This window comes from Penicillium griseofulvum, assembly GCF_001561935.1.
Source record: "Penicillium griseofulvum strain PG3 chromosome Unknown contig_95, whole genome shotgun sequence".
Taxonomy (NCBI): Eukaryota; Fungi; Ascomycota; class Eurotiomycetes; order Eurotiales; family Aspergillaceae; genus Penicillium; species Penicillium griseofulvum.
Window position 1 is genome coordinate 873221 of NW_024467454.1, and position 18763 is coordinate 891983.

The 18763-nt window shown below is 48.0% G+C and overlaps 6 protein-coding genes across 6 annotated transcripts; 5 read left to right on the forward strand and 1 right to left on the reverse strand.

Moving 5' to 3' along the window:
* Nucleotides 1-860: 860 nt before the first annotated feature.
* PGRI_058450 (acetyl/propionyl/methylcrotonyl-CoA carboxylase subunit alpha) lies at nt 861-3273 on the forward strand (the record flags this gene model as incomplete). Its single annotated transcript, XM_040793558.1, has 5 exons — nt 861-1012; nt 1063-1261; nt 1311-1420; nt 1477-3103; nt 3223-3273. 5 exons carry the CDS (start codon nt 861-863, stop codon nt 3271-3273), a joined length of 2139 nt encoding a protein of 712 aa, XP_040648413.1.
* Nucleotides 3274-3782: 509 nt separating this feature from the next.
* On the reverse strand, nt 3783-4112 carry PGRI_058460 (uncharacterized protein; the record flags this gene model as incomplete). Its single annotated transcript, XM_040793559.1, has 1 exon — nt 3783-4112. The coding sequence occupies one exon, from the start codon at nt 4110-4112 to the stop codon at nt 3783-3785; it is 330 nt and encodes a 109-aa protein (XP_040648414.1).
* Nucleotides 4113-4880: 768 nt separating this feature from the next.
* Nucleotides 4881-6179, forward strand: PGRI_058470 (uncharacterized protein; the record flags this gene model as incomplete). The annotated part of the gene is made up of 4 exons (XM_040793560.1): nt 4881-5313; nt 5370-5439; nt 5493-5918; nt 5999-6179. The coding sequence occupies 4 exons, from the start codon at nt 4881-4883 to the stop codon at nt 6177-6179; spliced, it is 1110 nt and encodes a 369-aa protein (XP_040648415.1).
* A 2002-nt stretch (nt 6180-8181) lies between these two features.
* On the forward strand, nt 8182-12096 carry PGRI_058480 (AMP-dependent synthetase/ligase; the record flags this gene model as incomplete). Its single annotated transcript, XM_040793561.1, has 5 exons — nt 8182-10176; nt 10232-10573; nt 10640-10958; nt 11019-11964; nt 12024-12096. 5 exons carry the CDS (start codon nt 8182-8184, stop codon nt 12094-12096), a joined length of 3675 nt encoding a protein of 1224 aa, XP_040648416.1.
* A 1406-nt stretch (nt 12097-13502) lies between these two features.
* Nucleotides 13503-15477, forward strand: PGRI_058490 (uncharacterized protein; the record flags this gene model as incomplete). Its single annotated transcript, XM_040793562.1, has 2 exons — nt 13503-13547; nt 13597-15477. The coding sequence occupies 2 exons, from the start codon at nt 13503-13505 to the stop codon at nt 15475-15477; spliced, it is 1926 nt and encodes a 641-aa protein (XP_040648417.1).
* Nucleotides 15478-16793: 1316 nt separating this feature from the next.
* Nucleotides 16794-18257, forward strand: PGRI_058500 (uncharacterized protein; the record flags this gene model as incomplete). Its single annotated transcript, XM_040793563.1, has 2 exons — nt 16794-16902; nt 16954-18257. The coding sequence occupies 2 exons, from the start codon at nt 16794-16796 to the stop codon at nt 18255-18257; spliced, it is 1413 nt and encodes a 470-aa protein (XP_040648418.1).
* Nucleotides 18258-18763: the final 506 nt, after the last annotated feature.

Consider the following 18763-nt stretch of genomic DNA (forward strand, 5'->3'; position numbering starts at 1 on the left):
AAGGTATGGTAACCGTTACAGATTTCTTATGAAATTGAAACAGCTTCACAACATATTGATTCAATACACTTGGTAATACACTCGAAGCTAAGCTCAGTACAAGAACCTCCCAGGTTCTAAGATTATCATCCGATCAAACTTGTTGCTCAAAAGATCTTCAGCCCAGCGTAATTGTATTTAATTTGAATGTCTCCCAAAGCCCTATATATCTTATATCGATTCTAATACCTCCTCATTGCTAAAATTCGTGTTAGACATTTGAAGTCTTTCAGTCTAGGTAAATCTCCCTAGATCGTAAGAAAAGTTGCACTATCTCCTTCTAGACACCCCCAACATTTGTGCTTGAATTACTTTCCTATGCAAATATTTCTAGGGCTCACACTCCACATAATAATGGACCCCGCTTCCACTTCTTCCGTAAATCTAAGACTCGAAATCAACGGCGCCACCTTTGAGAGGCAATCAGTTTTTGATGCTCCAAATGTTGTTGAAACACATACTCGGGTCTCTATTGTGCTTTTCAAGTACGCATGGAGCTAGCTCCTCAAGTACTTCTGATTCGAGTCAAAGGACAACTTGAAGATCAAATTCCGTCTCCCCTTTCGGCAGACATAGAGGATTTTGGACATCGGCTGAAAGACCTCGTGACCAAACATCTCCCAAAGCGGCTGATTATGTAAACTTCTCGGCTTTCCCCGCATCTCGCTTTGCGTCGGCTCAACAAGAGCTTCTCCAAACCCTTGAATATTTCCCATTCTTTACTTTATCCCTTTGAAATATCTCGATTATGCTTACACTGTGATTCAAATTACTCTCTACAAAGACCTCATTGCAGCTGAGAAGGCTGTTCTCCCACCGTCATGACCCTCTCATCACTTCTCCGCATTACCCCCCGCTTAACCCCGACCGCGGCCCGCAGAACATCGCGAGCTGTATCATCGGCCACTAACACATCAAATACAACTAAACCGTTGGACTCAATTCTTATAGCCAATCGGGGAGAAATTGCTTTGTATGTTGGAATTGAGTTAAGTGGAATTGATGGTGCTAACTACATGCTAGACGAGTTGGACGCACTGCCGCGGAGCGTGGGATCCGCGTAACAACGCTCTACACCGACCCGGATAGCCGAGCTCAACATGCTCTGAGCTCCCCATTCGCCTTTAATTTGGGATCGGTGTCGGCGTACCTCGATGGTGATAGAATTATTGAGATTGCGAAAAAAGAAGGGTGTCAAGCTATACACCCTGGTTACGGCTTCGTAAGTTGGTTATGTCTATTAAGATTTCAGTTGAGATACTAACTTATAGCCTGATACGCAGCTGAGTGAGAACTCTGCATTTGCTCAAAAATGTACCGAGGCTGGGCTGGTCTTCATTGGTCCGCCGTATAAGGCTATTGAGGATATGGGCGATAAGAGGTATGTTCATTGTGCCATTAGAATGATCACTGCGCTTACCAGATGTGCCATTTTAGTCGTTCCAAAGAGATCATGACAGCTGCTGGTGTGCCATGCGTCCCAGGTTACCACGGACAAAACCAAGACCCTGCCTTCCTCGAGGAGCAGGCAGACCAGATTACATACCCAGTGCTTATCAAAGCCGTCAAAGGAGGTGGCGGAAAGGGCATGCGTATTGCCAACTCCAAAGCCGTGTTTCAAGCTCAGCTTGAGTCGGCCAAGTCAGAGGCCATGAACTCATTCGGTGATGACAATGTACTGGTGGAGAAGTATATCACCACACCGCGACACATCGAAGTTCAGGTATTTGCAGATAAGCATGGTAACTCCGTTGCTCTAGGAGAGCGAGACTGCAGTATTCAGCGGAGACACCAGAAGGTTCTAGAGGAATCTCCAGCGCCTCATCTCCCTGATGCAACTAGAAAGGACCTCTGGGCAAAGGCACGGGCGGCTGCAGAGGCCGTTGGCTATGAAGGTGCTGGTACAGTGGAGTTCATTTTTGACAATGATTCTGGGGATTTCTACTTTATGGAGATGAACACACGCCTCCAGGTTGAACATCCTGTGACCGAAATGGTCACAGGACAGGATCTTGTCCACTGGCAGATTTTGGTGGCTGAGGGAGCCAAGCTGCCCCTTACCCAAGAGGAAGTGGAAGAGCGTATTGCCCAGAGTGGCCATGGCATTGAGGCCCGAATCTACGCCGAAAATCCAGAGCAGGGGTTCATCCCTGACTCAGGGCGTCTGCTCCATGTGCGGACTCCTGCCACTTCGGAGGACATCCGCATTGATGCAGGATTTGTGGAAGGAGATGATGTCTCAGCCCACTATGATCCCATGATCTCCAAGCTTATTGTGCGTGGTGCAAATCGTGAGGAGGCTCTCCGCAAGCTAGCTGCTGCTTTGGAAGAGTATGAAGTTGCAGGGCCCGTGACTAACATTGAATTCCTGAAATCCATCTGCAAGAGCCCGGATTTCATCGCTGGTGAGGTCGAAACCGGCTACATTGAGAAACACCGCGAAGAGCTCTTCGCCGCGAAGACTATTGACAAAGAGGTGCTAGCGCAGGCCGCATTGGCCTGTATCCATCGCGACAGCGTCTCCAAAACACGATCCTCGGCAGGGGTTGCTGGCTCAACGGTCGGGTTCACTCCCAGTTACCAAGAGCGACAGCTATCATTTACCGAGACTACCGGCTCGGGGTCTAGCGACAGCTCCACGTTCAGTGTTCGTGTGCAGCAGACAGCAGATGACACATTCAACGTAGAAGTCGGCGGACAAGTCTTCGAGCAGGTGGTGAGTCGCATGGATCCGGCGTCGCACATCGTCACATCCTTTTTCGCACACACCCGGTTAGACACAACAGTGGTTCAAGACGAGGATACTATTATCGCGTTCCAGCGTGGGAGCCAATACCGGCTCACGATGCCTCGGGCTAAGTGGATGGAGAAGGCGTTGGGACTGAAGGATGTGACAAACAGTGTTCTGGCCCCAATGCCATGTAAAGTTCTGCGGGTGGAGGTGCAGGCGGGAGATGTGGTGGAGAAGGACCAGCCGTTGGTTGTTATCGAGAGCATGAAGATGGAGACGGTGATTCGCAGCCCACAGCAAGGGACCATCGCGCGGGTTGTGCATAAACAAGGAGTAAGTCATGCGCCTTTCCCTCATGCCGTCTTTTCTGTTCAGGTTTGAGTGTTTCTCTCACCGGAACACAAAGCTGGACACTACAAAGTTTCAAGAACTGACTATCATGTACCTTGCAGGATCAATGCAAAAGTGGAACACCGCTTGTGGAATTCGCCGAGTCCGAATAGAGTAGGATTTTGTTTAAGATATATATGTCTTGTTGTGGTTGAAACACAGATGTTGGAGTTGCCACTGTCAATTTCGATCTCGCCTTACGATTCCAGTGAGAGTCGAAAATAGTATGTCTAACTTTTTAAAAGAATTCACAAGAATAGTCAGAGTATACGGCTAGCTATCCTTGAAATTGTGTAGATGGATCGTGTTGGTGTTGGAAGCAGATCTAGTGTTTCCGTCGAAATTATATGATTATGGACATCACAGCTTTATTCCACCGTGGATCGAATACGATCATCAGTCTTGGTTCAAATTAGATATGAGTACTCAAGGAAAAATGTAGCTGCAGTCTCGAAGTGCGATGGGCCAGATAGCTGGATGGTTCGGGCCATTGTTGGATATATAGCTTTGGACGTAGCACTTTCTGGAAATGGCTGCTCACCTTCGGATGCTTAATCCGCCCTCCTTCTCTAGAACTCGCTATCATTGTCTGTAGTTAGGGTCACCCAGTCATCAGTAATTTTCATCGTCGTAGTTCTCTGTAGACCCCATATCCGTAGTCATCATAGTAGTAGTCCTCATCGTCGCAGTTCTCATAGCTGTAGCTCTGATTGGGAAAGACGTAGTCACTGACCCAGTTCTCTGTCGGCACTATCACGTTGAGTATCCATCCATGATCACCATAGAGTAGTGTTCTAGCCTCCTGTAGGATTTTCGTGTTCGTGGAGAGGAGACTGGGTGTTAGGCCACGATATCCGTACCAGAGATCAATAATAGGCCGTCTGCGCACTAGGAGATACATGTATATCTCGTTGCGGAGTTCGGCGGGTAGACTAAAGAAGCTCGCAGGCATCTTGATCGAGATACAATATTCGATGACATCTATGGATTGCGATATCCAGATAGTTCAAGAAGATGTAGAAGTGAGCGCAAGTAAAGTCACATGGTTAGATATGTTTTGATGTTTGACCCAAAAATTATGGAATGGATCAAGCGTGATAATACCCTAAGGCAAATAAATAACCCCGGATAGTATAAAACTGTGGCCAGGGTCCATATAAAGGTCCACAATATCCACTATGTCCACTATATGTACTTCCTAGTATCTACCCTTCAGATACTCCGTATAGGGAACTTGGTAACTGTTTTTCTTCCCTCTATTTAAACGATTTCTTACTCGCCCGGTGGCAAAATGACACAGAAATGACCACAGAGGTAAAGCCAAGGCTCCCAATTGGCCGATGCACGTACCCGAACAGAAAGTGACTGGTCCTTTTAGCAGAAAGTACATATTCAGGATCTAGACAAGTATTCAAGAATACATGATTATTTTCCATTTAAAAAGAGCAAAGTATCTCCTAAAATTGACGGCCTTAGCTTCCTGTATCTGAAAAAAGCTATATGGAGTACTTAAATAAAGGAAGGACAATTTAAGCTCCTTGAATACTTTCACCGCGCATTCCCCCATCTCCTTGGCCCTAAAAAAAGGTCCGATGACCTGCCTTGTTTTGTATCCCCTGCATAGACCCTTCCCTCCCATTTCCTTTAATTTCGGTCTACATAACCTCTCTTAACTCTATATACCTCCACAGCTCTACCATTTGAAGCCGTGCCCTCCAAAATGTTCAAGCCTGTAGTTGCACGCAATGCCATCAAAGCTCTAAACACCGCCCGCCCTGCCTTGGCGGCTCCCACGGGCTTCACCCGCCCTCTCTCATACACTGCCTCACTCGGAAAGAAGAAGAGCAATGACCCTGCAAAGGACCCCATCCTCTCTGCTACAACCAAGGCCCCCGAGGGTGCTTCTAGTGCGACTGAGGGCCAATTCGCTCGTACTGACCAAAGCGTCCAAATTGAATACCCTCCCGATAGCGAGATGCCCGCTCAACCGGTGGCTCAGGGACGCGGTGGGATGCATTTCAAACGTACTCTAGCCCAATTCTCACTTGAGAAGAAGGTCAGCGTGGTAACTGGTGGTGCTCGTGGATTGGGTCTAGTCATGGGCCAAGGCCTCGTCGCTTCCGGCTCGGACTTGGCTATTATAGATCTTAACAGTATGTCCTATACTAAAAATAATCGGACCAAACAGTTATCCTAACATCTACCACAGAGGATGAAGCTGAATCCGCAGCTGCCTCGCTGGTCGAGCAGTTCCGTAAGGAGAATCCCGGTCTCGAAGAGTAAGTCCATTCTCATACCATTCCAGTTCACCATGGTTGCTAATTCCAAACAGCATGCCCAAAGTCACCGCCCACTACGCGGACGTTGCCAGTCCTGACTCCGTGCAGAACGCAATGGCCGAAGTCCTGGCCAAGCACGGCAAGATTGATAACTTGGTCACCTCGGCCGGTTTCACCGAGAACTTCGAGGCCATCAATTACCCATTCGATCGTATGCAGAAGCTATGGGGCGTCAATGTTGACGGTACATATCTCTTTGCCATCAACGTTGCCAAACATCTGATGGAGCGCAAGGCGCCCGGTAGCATCGTTATGATCGGCTCCATGTCCGGCTCTATTGTTAATGTTCCCCAGCCCCAGGCTCCATACAACGCCGCGAAGGCTGCTGTGCGCCACCTTGCTGCCTCGCTCGCTGTGGAGTGGGCTGGCCATAATATCCGCGTTAACTGCATTAGCCCCGGTTACATGCTTACTGCTCTGTGAGTAAGCCCTACACGAACGATGAGATAGAATTGATTAGAGAAATCTCTGGAAACCATTGTTGCTAATAATTTCTCAGAACCCGCAAGATCCTCGATGAGAACCCCCAGCTTCGAGATCAGTGGACCTCTCTCATTCCTGTCGGCAAGATGGGTACACCGGAGGACCTGATGGGCGCCGTGACCTTCCTGCTTAGTGATGCCTCTAAGTATATCACCGGAGCCGATCTCCGTGTTGACGGTGGCTACACCGTAACGTAAACATGTTATTTATGCGCTCTTTAGTTATTATTTCTTTGTTATTTTCTTACTACATCATACTGCCATTTCTGTCATGGGTGTGAATCTGATATAGACAGGACTGGTTATATGTTACGGCACGAGTGTATAATTTGGCCATATTGATTTTGCATTTTTGAAGCCACAAAATTCATGAATACTTTTATTCTGAGAGTGACTTGAACGTAGCAGTATAGATAGTCCAGAATATCTTCAGCTCGATTGGTAGGATGGTCTTCCGATATTGGCTAGGTTGAAGAAGAACGACGTTAGGAACCACGTCGATCGGAGGAAGCGCGGCTTGACGATCGCCGGATAGCAAAGGCAGCCCAGCAGACTTGCACGCTAGAGAAACGGCGTCGCAGACATGCTTGTTGAACCGCCCGGTGTGACCAAGTTCAATTCCAACCACGTAGGTGTCACATCACCAGTGACATCTGTGCATGGGACAAGCCCATTCAGATCAGTGTTTTGGATTATTTGACGAACAGCGTCTATTCATGGAATAATCTCACTGAAATAAATGACCGAGAGTTTGATGGGTGGTAGGTCCCAGTTTCTTGAGTATCGGCAATGGCCGAGCCAGCAAATCACTCGCTGTTTCTATGGCCGGATGCTGGGGGTGAGAAGTAGCCTGAGTGACGTTAGGGTTTGGAGGTGAGGGCTGTAGCATTGTGTCGCCCTCTACTATAGGTTGTTGTATAGGGCGATTTGGTGGGGCGCGGGCTGGTCCGCTGGCGTCGATGAAGGCGATGCCGGAAAGCCCTGAAGATCGTTCGGTATCCTCGAAGCTAGACGGGTATATTCATTAACGGATTTTCTCAACGGCTGTTGAGATTTAATTTAAATATAAGAATAGTCGGCCGTATAAGCGGCCTTGTTTTATCTTTTCAGATGTCTTCTCATATGTCTTTTCAGAAATGTCTTTCCGGATGTCTTGGATACAATTCTATTTAGATATCTTTTCAACTTTCTAGGTCGAAGGCTGAAAAACAAAGGCAAAAAAAGGCTTAACTTATACGACTTTTCGATATATAACTAGCTATGACTAGCTAGAATATTCTTTTAAATTGATAAAATTGTATACTATATGTTGTACTTCCAACATGGGACTTTTAAAGTAAGAGATCTAAGATTCTGCGTGGTGATAATTAGGTTTCGCTTGATTCAATAGTGAGTCAAGAGCCTTGTTTATCTGATTCTCCCCAAAATGATGGAATTCAGGTATGAGTGATGATCGGGGTATTAAAATGTGATAAATAATTCTATAAGCTGTCACCTTTAGGGAGACGTCCAGTTGGCGAATATTTCAATGTGGCTTGGCATTCGCTCGTTCTGAAAGCCACTATGAATACAATCACAATATATTGCATTAACCATATGTTTTGATGTGTAAAACTGCAGGTGACATAATATTGCTGCCTACGTAGGGCTCATAGGAATGTGATCTGGTGGCTGGCTGGGGTTAAGGAATCCTAGACTCCATAGGGCTATTGATTTGTTATATAAGACACATTGGAATTATTAAATTCCCTGAAATGGACTCTAGACAGCCGATCCTGGGACACGATAGGTGGATAAGGTTAAAGATATGCTTTAGATGGGATCGTGTTGATGTGCAAGATATGTTTGAGACAGATATTGCAAGGTAAGGCATGCAAGACTATGAGATGTAGCATAGTCGGAAACATATTCCAAAGATTTAAATGCCTTTTTTTACATGCAAGCTACGGAGAACTCCGTAGAGACATTCCAGGAAAATGAATATATAAACTAGAAAGACGATGTATCACATACGAGGAAGCGGTGCAGAAGAAATCAAGCTTTTCCCTCTCCCTTACGCCAGCTAAGATCCTCTGATACTTTAGCATTGACCTGCCTATGGTAATTTTTGAATTCTTGTCTAACCACTTCCTTCCTCTTCTCTGCTGGCTCTTTTCAAACGCATCTTTATTATCTGACTATCCGGACATCACTCATCCTCATGCGCAAACCCTTGAGCGAGGTCTGGGGGGATGGCCCCATGAACCAGTTGCCATCCGTCGTGGAGCAGTTCCACGACTCCGTAGCCAAATATCCAGAAAATATCGCCCTTGTATGCACACATCAAGACGCTGACTTGTACGGTATCTCCGGCCCTTATCCTCATGGCCAGAACAACGATGCTGAGAGTACGCCGTATCTTCGATGGACGTTCAAGGACCTGAAGCAGGGTGTCGACCGCCTGGTGGCGGGCCTGGAGTCTTTGGGTGTTAAGAAAGGCACAGCCATAATCACGCTACTTCCAAACTGCGCCGAGTTCGTCCTGACGTGTTGGGCTGCCATGGAGTTGGGGGCCGTCTTAGCGGCTCTAGATCCGCGCCGCTTGTCCAACTCGAGCGAGGTCTCGTACATGCTCGAGACAATCATGGTGGCAACAAATAACGAACCGCCAGTCATAATTGCCTTTAAGCCAGAATACCTCAATGCTCCGGCCATTGAGTCAGTGCCGCTGCGAGCTGCAGTCGTTGTGGCCACCGCTGGGGTATCTCAGAGCCATGCTTCGTTCAAAGACATAATGGCGCTTCCCCGGCGAGACAATGATAACACAAATGGGAAGTTCGAACACAAATACATTTCACCAACTGACGGTGCTTGCATCATCTTCACCAGCGGCTCAACCTCCCTACCCAAGGGTGTCCTGCGCAGTCACGAGCGCCAGGCGTCGTTGGCCCGCGATGTGTTCCAGACACCTGGTTACAAGACCCTTCCCGGAGACATGTGGTGCTCCGTAACGCCAAACAATCACTCCGTTGGTAGTGTCGGCGCGATATCACCAATGTTGGTGGGTGCCGGAATCGTCTTCCCAGGGGAAGGCTTCTCGGCAGCGGCGACGGCTCAGACACTGGTTCGTGAAAAATGCACGCACATACTCCTGGTGCCAGGAATTGTGAACCTCATAGCGGAGTATCTGGCGGAGAACACCGGCAAGATGCACACAAGCCTCAAGGCCGTGATGCTAGTCGGGTCTCCGCCGACGACTAATAACATTAACACGTGCTTTGACGCCCTGGGCACCCGCGGCGTCTGCATCCGCTATGGCAGCACCGAAGGCGTGGCCTGCGTTAGTGATATTACGGCAAACGCTCAAGAGCTTATTGGCGACAGTGGTCGACTAACTGTGGGACGACCAATGGGTAGAGACGGGGTCAAGATCTGCCGGCCCAACGAGACAGGCCAGCTCGGTGTACCTCTCCCCCGTGGTACCGCCGGAGAGATTCACTATAGCTCCTCATGGGGCGCGCAAACCATGTATATCGGAACGAAGGACACCAAGGATACCTGCTATACCGACGAGCAAGGCAAGCGCTGGTTCATCACAGGCGATGAGGGCATTATAGACGAGCAGGGCCGCCTGTACGTGGTCGGCCGGATCAAGGACATGATAATTAGGGGAGGCGAGAACATATCTCCGGCGGCTATCGAGGCACGGCTGGCCAACAATCCGAGACTAGCGTCTAAGTCAGTTCAAATCGTTGGACAGCCGGATCCCATCAGCGGAGAGGTTCCTGTTGCTATCATCGCCAACGGTCCAGACTTTCACGATACCGTGGCTGAAATCTACCGCACTATCCGCGATGACATGGGCCTGATGTGGGCTCTCCACGACGTGATCCACCTGGAGCAGCTAGGCCTTGGAGACTGGCCGCGTACATCTGCGGGCAAAATCCACAGGGTTACGCTTCGGAAGCTAGTGCTGGAGCGATATCAGGATCGCTTGGCTGAAGAGGCCGCTAGGGAGGCCGCAAGCCAGTCTGACCCAGCGTGGAACGAGAGGCGCGTAAGAGATGAGATACTCAGGACTTGGGCAAATTCCACAGGACTGGAGGAGGACCAGCTGCCTCTTGATGTAAATATCTCACAATATGCCGACAGCTTGTCGGTAGCACGAGTTAGGGGCCACCTCCGGCGCGTGGTTCCCGGCCTGGACAAGCTTTCTGTGAGAGATGTTTCTGGGGACGATACACTGTCGGCGCAGATTGAAATTATACTAGAGAGGTGGAGAGGAGGAAACAGTCAAGAGGGCCGAGAGGAAGCTGAGATTGAGGGTCCCAAAAGTGCAGATGATATGGCAAGTCCTTCCCCCATCTCTCGCAGTTTCCTTTTGCACAGAGGCTAATCTGGAATATCAGGTTCACACTATCGCTCGGGAAGACCTCTTTGACTCAACTAAGAGGCTCGTGATGGAAGTCATCAGCCAGCACGGGTTCCAGTGGGACGATGTGGCGAGTGTTTTTCCCGCGCAAAACTTTGTCGATGAGCTGTCCAGGGAAGGCGTACTCGACAGCGCCAAGTTTCAGAACGCCTTTGTTACCAAGACGGAGAGCAGTATCGATGTGAGTTGATCAACTGAAGTTTTGGAACGCGTCACTGCTTGTTGCTGCATATCAAAGTACTAACAGCGAAACAAACTGCAGAGAGTAAAGCTTGCGTTGAAGGCAATGCTGCGAGCTAACTCACTCTTGCCGTCTTTCCTCGTTTGGAACAAAGAAACCCCGAGAGACACCGAAGACAACATTGCCCTTCACGTCACGTTGAAGCCCAGCGAGAGCCTCTATGAGCACGTCTTGCAGGACGGGGGCTCCGTAAATACAGTCGAGGACTTAGACAAGCTAGCGTCCGCTCATCCACATCCGGAATGGACGCTGTACCCTGGGATCCTGTTTCGAGTGCTTTTGTTCAAGGTTAAGACGACAAACACAGTAGGGTTCATAATGAGTGGTAAGATTGTCTTTCCGTTTTCTGATTGAGTTATGCTGCTGATCTGACCTTGTCATGCAGTGAGCCACGGCGTCATGGACGCAACATACACAGGAAAATTGCTTTCGGACATTGACCAAGCTCTAAATGGCCCGGTGCCACAGCAGCTTCTTCCCCATACAAGCTATAGACTTTGGGCAGAATCATACTACTCGTTCCGGGAGTCGCCGCAGGCCAGGGCATCGGTACAGTGGCACACCAACTATCTCGACGGTATTCACAGCCATATCGACAAGGCCCAATGGCCTCAGATACCTAAACGAGGTCTTTTTGATCCCACAGGGGGTGGATACGGGAGCGGAGCCCAACACAGTTTCGTAGTCCCAGACCTTGCAGCTCTTCGGAAGAACCATCCGCAAATATCGGCTCCGGTCATCGTCAAGGCGGCCCTGGCGCTCTTGCATGTGCACCAGACTGGGCACGACCACGCAGTCTTCTCCAACGTGCAAGCCGGACGGACTGCGTGGCCTTTTATGCCTACGATGTTTGCGAGCAACCACGGGCTGGGGCTCTTTGATGAAGCAACGGACGTCGCCGGACCGCTGCTCCAGTCAGTGACGAACCTAATCAAAATTTTGCCTGATGAGTCTGTGCTAGGTATGCTCAAACGCCTCCAAGCGGACCAACAGGCCTTGACGCAGCACGCGCATGCACCATGGCCCGCCATAGAAAAGGCACTCGACAAGGCAAACGGTAGCCGTTATGCCACGGGATCGTCTGGCAGCCATCGCGGACTGATGAGGAGGGTTTTTACATCGCAGGTATTCAACTGGGTCCCGGGCATGGGGGCCCAAGGAGGTGGCCTAAAAGAACCATTTGCCAACCTTCAAAAGCTCAGGTCTGTGACCCGGTGGCAAGTCGGGCTGATTGTCAGGGCTGGGCTCGGTGGACCTGATGGCGATACGGTATATCTTAACCTGCTGGGCGACGGGCTGACAGACGTCCAGATGGAGGAAACGACCAAAAAGTGAGCTTGATGCCTATTGCATTTCTAGCGAAGTTAACTAACATGTTTTGCTTGCCTAGACTAGAGACGTTGCTGCGGTCTTTGACGCACCCTGAGAGCTGGCATGCGCCTGTCATGCAGTGCATGATGTAGAGATGCTAGAGACTCTGTGTCTTGTTTCAGGCCGAGTGAGAATAATTGAGATGGAGTGGCCTTGGAAGGCTCATTTTGCTATGAGACATATGTGAGTGCGAGAGTTGATGTACAACTCTTGAGGGCATTCATATCTCAAAAATGGAATAGACAATCCCTCTTGGATATAGTTCATATAGCTAATGTGGTGCTGGGCAAATGGATTGAGGCACAATGTCACTGCGCCTTGGACCACGCAGGATCGACGTTCGGATCAGATTCGGTAAATGAAACAGTAGTAAATTATATAGTCGCCCTCCCTAGGATGTATAAATATCAAGTATTGCATGCCCTGTCTAAAGCCAAATGGGGCTTAGGCGCAGCAATCATTCAATGAACTCGAACGATAGGTTGAGCCCATTTAACAAAACGCGTACGTTTCGAGTAATGCCATATCTTGACATTTGTAACAAGTAAGGTACAGCTGACGAGATTGTTGATATCGCGTGGGGGACGGGCACCATGAAGGCCGCTTATGTTTGTCTCGTTTGCATCTCTATATGGCCTGACTTACAAAAAGCCCAACAAATCAACACTTGCGAAACCACTGTCGATTGGTCTGCAGTAAACGGTACATTCGTGAAATTCATTTCTTTAAACACCTTGAGTCCTAACTTCACGGGTAATTGCAAAATTATCTTCTAGAAAGAGATTGTCATGTTTACCTAGGGCTAAATGTCTTCTACAAAGCATCTAGCAATACCTACATATGTATCTTTATGCCCTTTTCAATAAAGAACCCCAGATATCAATTGAGACAGACCTGCTCAAGGTCAAGACCATTATCGAGCATCACGTCACAGATCTCTCAGAATGCAGCCCTAATGGTGTCATCAGAACGCTCCAACCGAAGATGGTGCAACTTACCCTTACTGTCCCACTAGAGGTATCGAGTCGACAGTCATTATTAAAATTGGCCAACCTATCCTATCCCCTCAGTTCTGCGGCTATCTCAATGGCCATAAGCGGAAAATGAGTCGTCTACCTCGTGGCTGCATATCTTACCGAAATTACCCTGCTCTGTGGATACTCTCAATAACTTGATGTTTAATCCACCTAGACAATCGCTGCATAAATAGTTTGTTGACTAGTCCACTACGCTAAACTAATCTCTTTGTAACGTTGATGCCTGACAGTTTGGGTGTCAATTTTGGCCCCTGAATTGCCTCTTCCCACCAACGCATGTTTGCAGCACTTTCCTTCTCCTGTGCATGATCTTTTCGTCTCTTTATAGATCTTGACAAAGAATTGCTATCTTTGCTTGCAAGCAATATTCCACTTGGCTGGACTTACAACGTAGTTGTTAAACACCTGCGCAAGCTACATAGCCTGGCTGGGCTCATCAGGCGGTTCAACAGCAGTCAATCATGAATAGGCTTCCACCGGAAATCCTTCCTCTGATTTTTGCGGAAGTTTGTTCACCCAGATGCTTCACTCCCGGCGCTACTAACAAGAATATAGATTTGGGATCTGCACCCTGAAAGTCTACGAGCCTTGAATACAGTCAATAGAGCGTTCTACGATACGGCTGCGAGTTTTCTCTATAGAACTCTTACAATTCAGTTCAATGGCCACCAGGAATTTGAACAAGTCATTACAACTGTCTTGACCAGCCCGATCAGGGAAAATTTGTACAAGCACCTCCGGCAGCTTGACATTGTCTGTGGCCGAGCACGGTTACATCTGGGCTCCAGCGCCGAGACGCCAATGGATCAAATTGCGATCCCAGGAGATGATATCCATTATGGTCTCATGAGGGAGTCTGAACCCCCTGATACCCCGAAGTGGGAACTACTAGCCTCACTGCTTGGCAAGACGCAGCATCTGGTGGAGCTCAACTATGCGGTTGTGGATATGTTTCCACAGGACTTATTGAAAGCCCTACATCAGTATCACCCAGCATGCAGGCTCAACCTGCACGCTTTTCGCCTCAAAAGTATCGATTCACCGCAGTTTGAACCTTGCGAGATGGCTCTCATTCGGTCCCCGTGTCTCCATGGGGTTCGGTATAGGTATTGCGAGCTCGAGGAAGATAATACCATGGCGATTTCTTATGGGGAGAAGCTCTACAAGATTATGTCTATTGCTCCTAATCTCAAACATTTCTATGCCGGGGTTCCGGATCCGTTAGAATGGGGTCCTCCTGGCGCTATTCCCAAAGCAGAAGGGCTTGATCCATCGATCAAGGCTTGTAATATGGGCACACTGAAGTCACTGTCATTGCGATGCAGGTCATTGCGCGAAGAGACACTTCAAGAAGCGAGCCTACATACAGACTTTTCTAAATTGGAGTCACTCAATTTGGATTACGTTAGATCGAATTGTATCCCAAGGGCAATTGCCTCGACACATTCTTTCCGTGCCTTGCGGAAGGTGTCTGTCGTCCTTAGCCACGACTTGAATATAGGAGCAATGCATCTAATGTTTGAATCGATCAATCCGTTAACTCATCTGGAACTCAGAAGCTCTTTGTTTTCTAGCGACTTCGAGAGGATTCTCATGCGTCACGGCCCTACATTGCAAGGTCTACTGCTTCTTCCTGAACCCAACTATCCTAGGTTATGGACACCAATGATGCCGGAAGGAGGTTGTGCTAACCAGGTGTTGCAATATGCTAAGCTCTGTCCTCATCTAAGGAGCTTGCATATGGAAACTCGGCGCACAACCGGAGACAATGATGAAATACGGCTTTATGAAGCGTATGGTCAATTTCCTTCCCTCGAAAACCTCACCCTGGATATGGAATGTAGTATTCCGCCCGACCGATCGTACGATCCGAAAATAGTGGGGACTAAGATGGCTGTGGTGGCTAGCAAAGCATTCAATACAACGCTTGATCCGGTCATCTGCCACGCAATATGGCTTACAATTACATCAAGCCAAAAATCTAGTCGGCTGCGAAAATTGGAGCTTAATCCCCACGGACGCCGCATCGTGGATGCGGGTGGCCCTGATCTGGACATACTCAGTATTGCGTACGAGCATATGCGATCATACATTTTACGAGCAGAAAGTTTTGACAAACAAGAGCTTCCTGCTGTTGTCGAAGTCGACGTTCATGGGCCATATTCGGGTCGTCGTTACACAGAGAGACTTCCTACGCATTCCCGGCAGCTCGAAGCATTACGCCAAGTTGATCACGCATTTGAAACCGCAGCGGTTGGTAGCTACGCCGCTAATGATTATGTGTTGTATCCAGCTTGGCGGTCCGAATGGTTGGCGTTTCCGCTACAAAGGCTTGCTATGAATATTTTGGCCAACAAGGGCAAGAGACCTCGGCCAGGTGGCGATAGTGAGGCTGAGGATGAGCGTGAGACGAAACTACCTCGCATTGCACAGTGACTTGTATATAGTGCAATGTTAAAAATATAGAGACTCTACATTCAATACTTCTATAGCTTGCTGATTCTCTATTAAACCCCCCCAATTAATAATTTCCCATTACTTCAGTCTTCGAATGTTGAAAGAATTTAGTTGATAAATATGTCTGTAAGTACGCTCAATATTTTCATATACTTTCCTATTTCCTTTCAGCTCTCATTGATATCTTTTATTCAATCTCTTAAGCAATAATAGTAAGAACTGTTGTGGCCGAAATAGGCTATGACCTAGTACATCAATGATGGTATCTAGCAGATCTATAGATCGTTTGCAGTGGATTCTTTCAGAAAAACCTGGAGAAAGTATATCAAACCCAATCATAACCTCCCCCGGGTTTTCTCCGCATACCGCATACTTGAAAAATGTAGTCAAACAATTAGAAATGTTACCTCGGCATAGCTCCCTGATTCGGTCTGGATTTTCCCCAGGTCGTATTGGTCAGAATTAGCAAGTTAGCCGCCAATAGGGCTGTCTCTGCTCCCTGCTTGCGAAAGGACGCGCAATTTGGAATGTAATGGTTAGGAGAGTTTTTTCCCCCGGATTTTTAGATTTCAGTAGATTTACTACCTTTAATGTTATTGGTAGTAGTCCCTTGTACAATATAGACTCTGACATCTATAGGAACTGTGTAGAGTTCCAAGGTTGAGGAACGAGAATTAGGAGATTTGGCAGGTTAGGGATATTTAAAGAAATCCAGGGAGATCCAGGGAGATCTAGGGAGATCAACTAGAGGAAGATAGATCCAATTCGGCCCAGTTGGGAATCGAAGGGGAATTTCCCCCGCCTTGACCGCTACAGGCAAGGGCGAACCCTGGGGTGCATTTCTCAAATTCTTTGTTTCTCAACTTCTCTGCATTTTTCTTTTGATTCTCCTTGTGGAGTACATGAAGTCTTTGCCATGATCTTCATACCTAAAACTCTAGAGCATGTTGAACTGCTCTGATGTGCTACCTCAGCTTCAAGTTTAACATTGAATATCTTGAACCCATATCGACTTGCAGCTTCGAAGTACTACAGTCAAAAGAACTGTGAATATTATCTTTTCAAGAGCTCATCCGTTAGGCCTTTTCTTTGCCAAAAGCGTTCTGTTTGTGCTGAATACAAAGGATGATAGCAAGCCAGGACTTTACATCAGCACTGGTCCACGCGCCATTTCAGCAGTATCACTTGATTCTACCGCCTCCTTAGTCTTGCCATTCTCACGTCACTCATCTCACAGCTTCTCCGTGGAAAGTCAACATTCTGCCACATCAAGTTCAACGGTCCAACCCTACAAGATGGAACCAAAGCTCCCCCAAGGTCTTGTGGCCATGTCAAGTGTGTATCCTAGTGGGATCTTCGAGCAGGGGAAATTAAGTAACGGTGATTACAAGAACCTTTGGCAAGGTATATCTTCCCACTAATCTTATGCTGGAGGGGCTAACTGACAACAAACAGCCTACTCGACCTCGCACCTAGCTAGCAAAGATGAGACCGAACGTCGCCTAGAGCATCTCTTCTGGAGGATATGGGGTGCTGAGCAACTCTCGAGCGCTATAAATTCCCATACCCTAGATCGTCTTATCCTACGCATCAAGGCACCGGCAATATTACCTGTCGGACAAAGGGTCACCGTCTCACCGTTGCCTAGGAATGGGGACAAAGAAGAAAAGGTAAACAAAAGTTTGTTCTACGCCGCACCATTTCACCCCCATATTGACGATTGGTGCAAGTTCATGAATAAGAATCATCCAGGCTGCGCAGCCGGAGCTTGTTCGCCTCATTCAATATTGAAGAAATCGCATCCTTCAGAGGTTGAAACACATACAACAACCCGCTTGCTACTTGATACTCCCCTCGGTACAAAAATAACACTTGACCCCTCCATTTCTCCCACAGACATGGCTACAAAGCCCACCCCTTCCCCAAATCCGGATAAATCGGGCCAGCGTCGCAAGAAGACCTCGGCGGATTCCGATTCTACTCCCATGCCAGGGAAGGCTAGCAATCAGGGTGTCAAGAAGACATCCATAGCTGCTGAGCCTACCATCATTCCAGACAACATGGGCCAGCAAGCTCCCAAGAAGACGTATCTTACTGCGACACGAAACGGACGAGGCCCGCGTCGCCGGCCAGTCTTCAACCGCCGCAAGTCCTCGCAGACATCTCTTTCAAAGACACCACCCCCCATGCGCCGGCGCTCCGAGCCATCCACCAAGGCTGATGGTGCCGACATCCACTATGAAGACAGCTATGTTGAGCTGGGTCTATTGCAGCATCTCAGCTTTCGCGATGAGGAAGACGAGATCGCGCGTGATTTGGGACGTGAGATTGCACCTGAGCCAAAGCCCGTCAAACCATCTGGTCCGCTATTCGACGATGAATTCCTTGACGAGCCTTCTACTATGGAGGCCGCGAAAGCAGCTCCGAAGACGGCTTCGGTTCCTTTTCCGCGAGCTTCTTCCCTCCGGCGCCCCATGTTGAGCCCCGAGGACTTCTGCAAGATTACGCCATCGTTCGGTGTTATTGAGAGCCACCTCGATATGCCTGGTGGACCGGAGTTTGCCGCATCTGAGGATGTTGAAGGGGACTGGACGGATATTGATGCTATTGATTCGACACTTCCTGTCTCGCAGCCCTTCAAGAACTTAGTCTCGCATTATGAGACTGTTGATCAAGACCCCCCGGATGTACAGCCCATTGCCCCCGTTGTTAAGAAGGCTTCATTGCTATCATCTGCGATGAAGAGAGTGAAGCTGTGATTTTTCATCACTGAGAGACAAAGCTTTGACCTGGAGGCAGAATACCATGTCTGTCTCTCCCGAACTTGACGGCCCTCAACATATTGTACATTGCCATGCCTCAGAGCATGCTGGCCTGAAGATCCCAGAAATAATGGATTCATGAAGATGATAGCATCACAGCAGATGCAGGTTACTATGGATATCAAGGATGCGGCATTCTCTCATTGTATTGAAAGTGATGACCTGAGATACAAATGCAAAAAAAAAAAAAAAAAAAAAAAAAAAAATTATACTTAAAAAACCAAAACAAACAACTAAAATAATTCTAACATTTCAATATCAAATATAGCCACAAAATCAAGAAAATGACCTGAGAAACAAATGCAAAAAAAAAAAAAAAAAAAAAAAAAAAAACATTTCTACTTATGATACCGCAGTGTTCACTCTAGGTTATTCTGCATGTTCCATCTCAATATTTGCATAGTAGAAGACAAAAACAAATCAATATCTACTAGTGAGCCTAC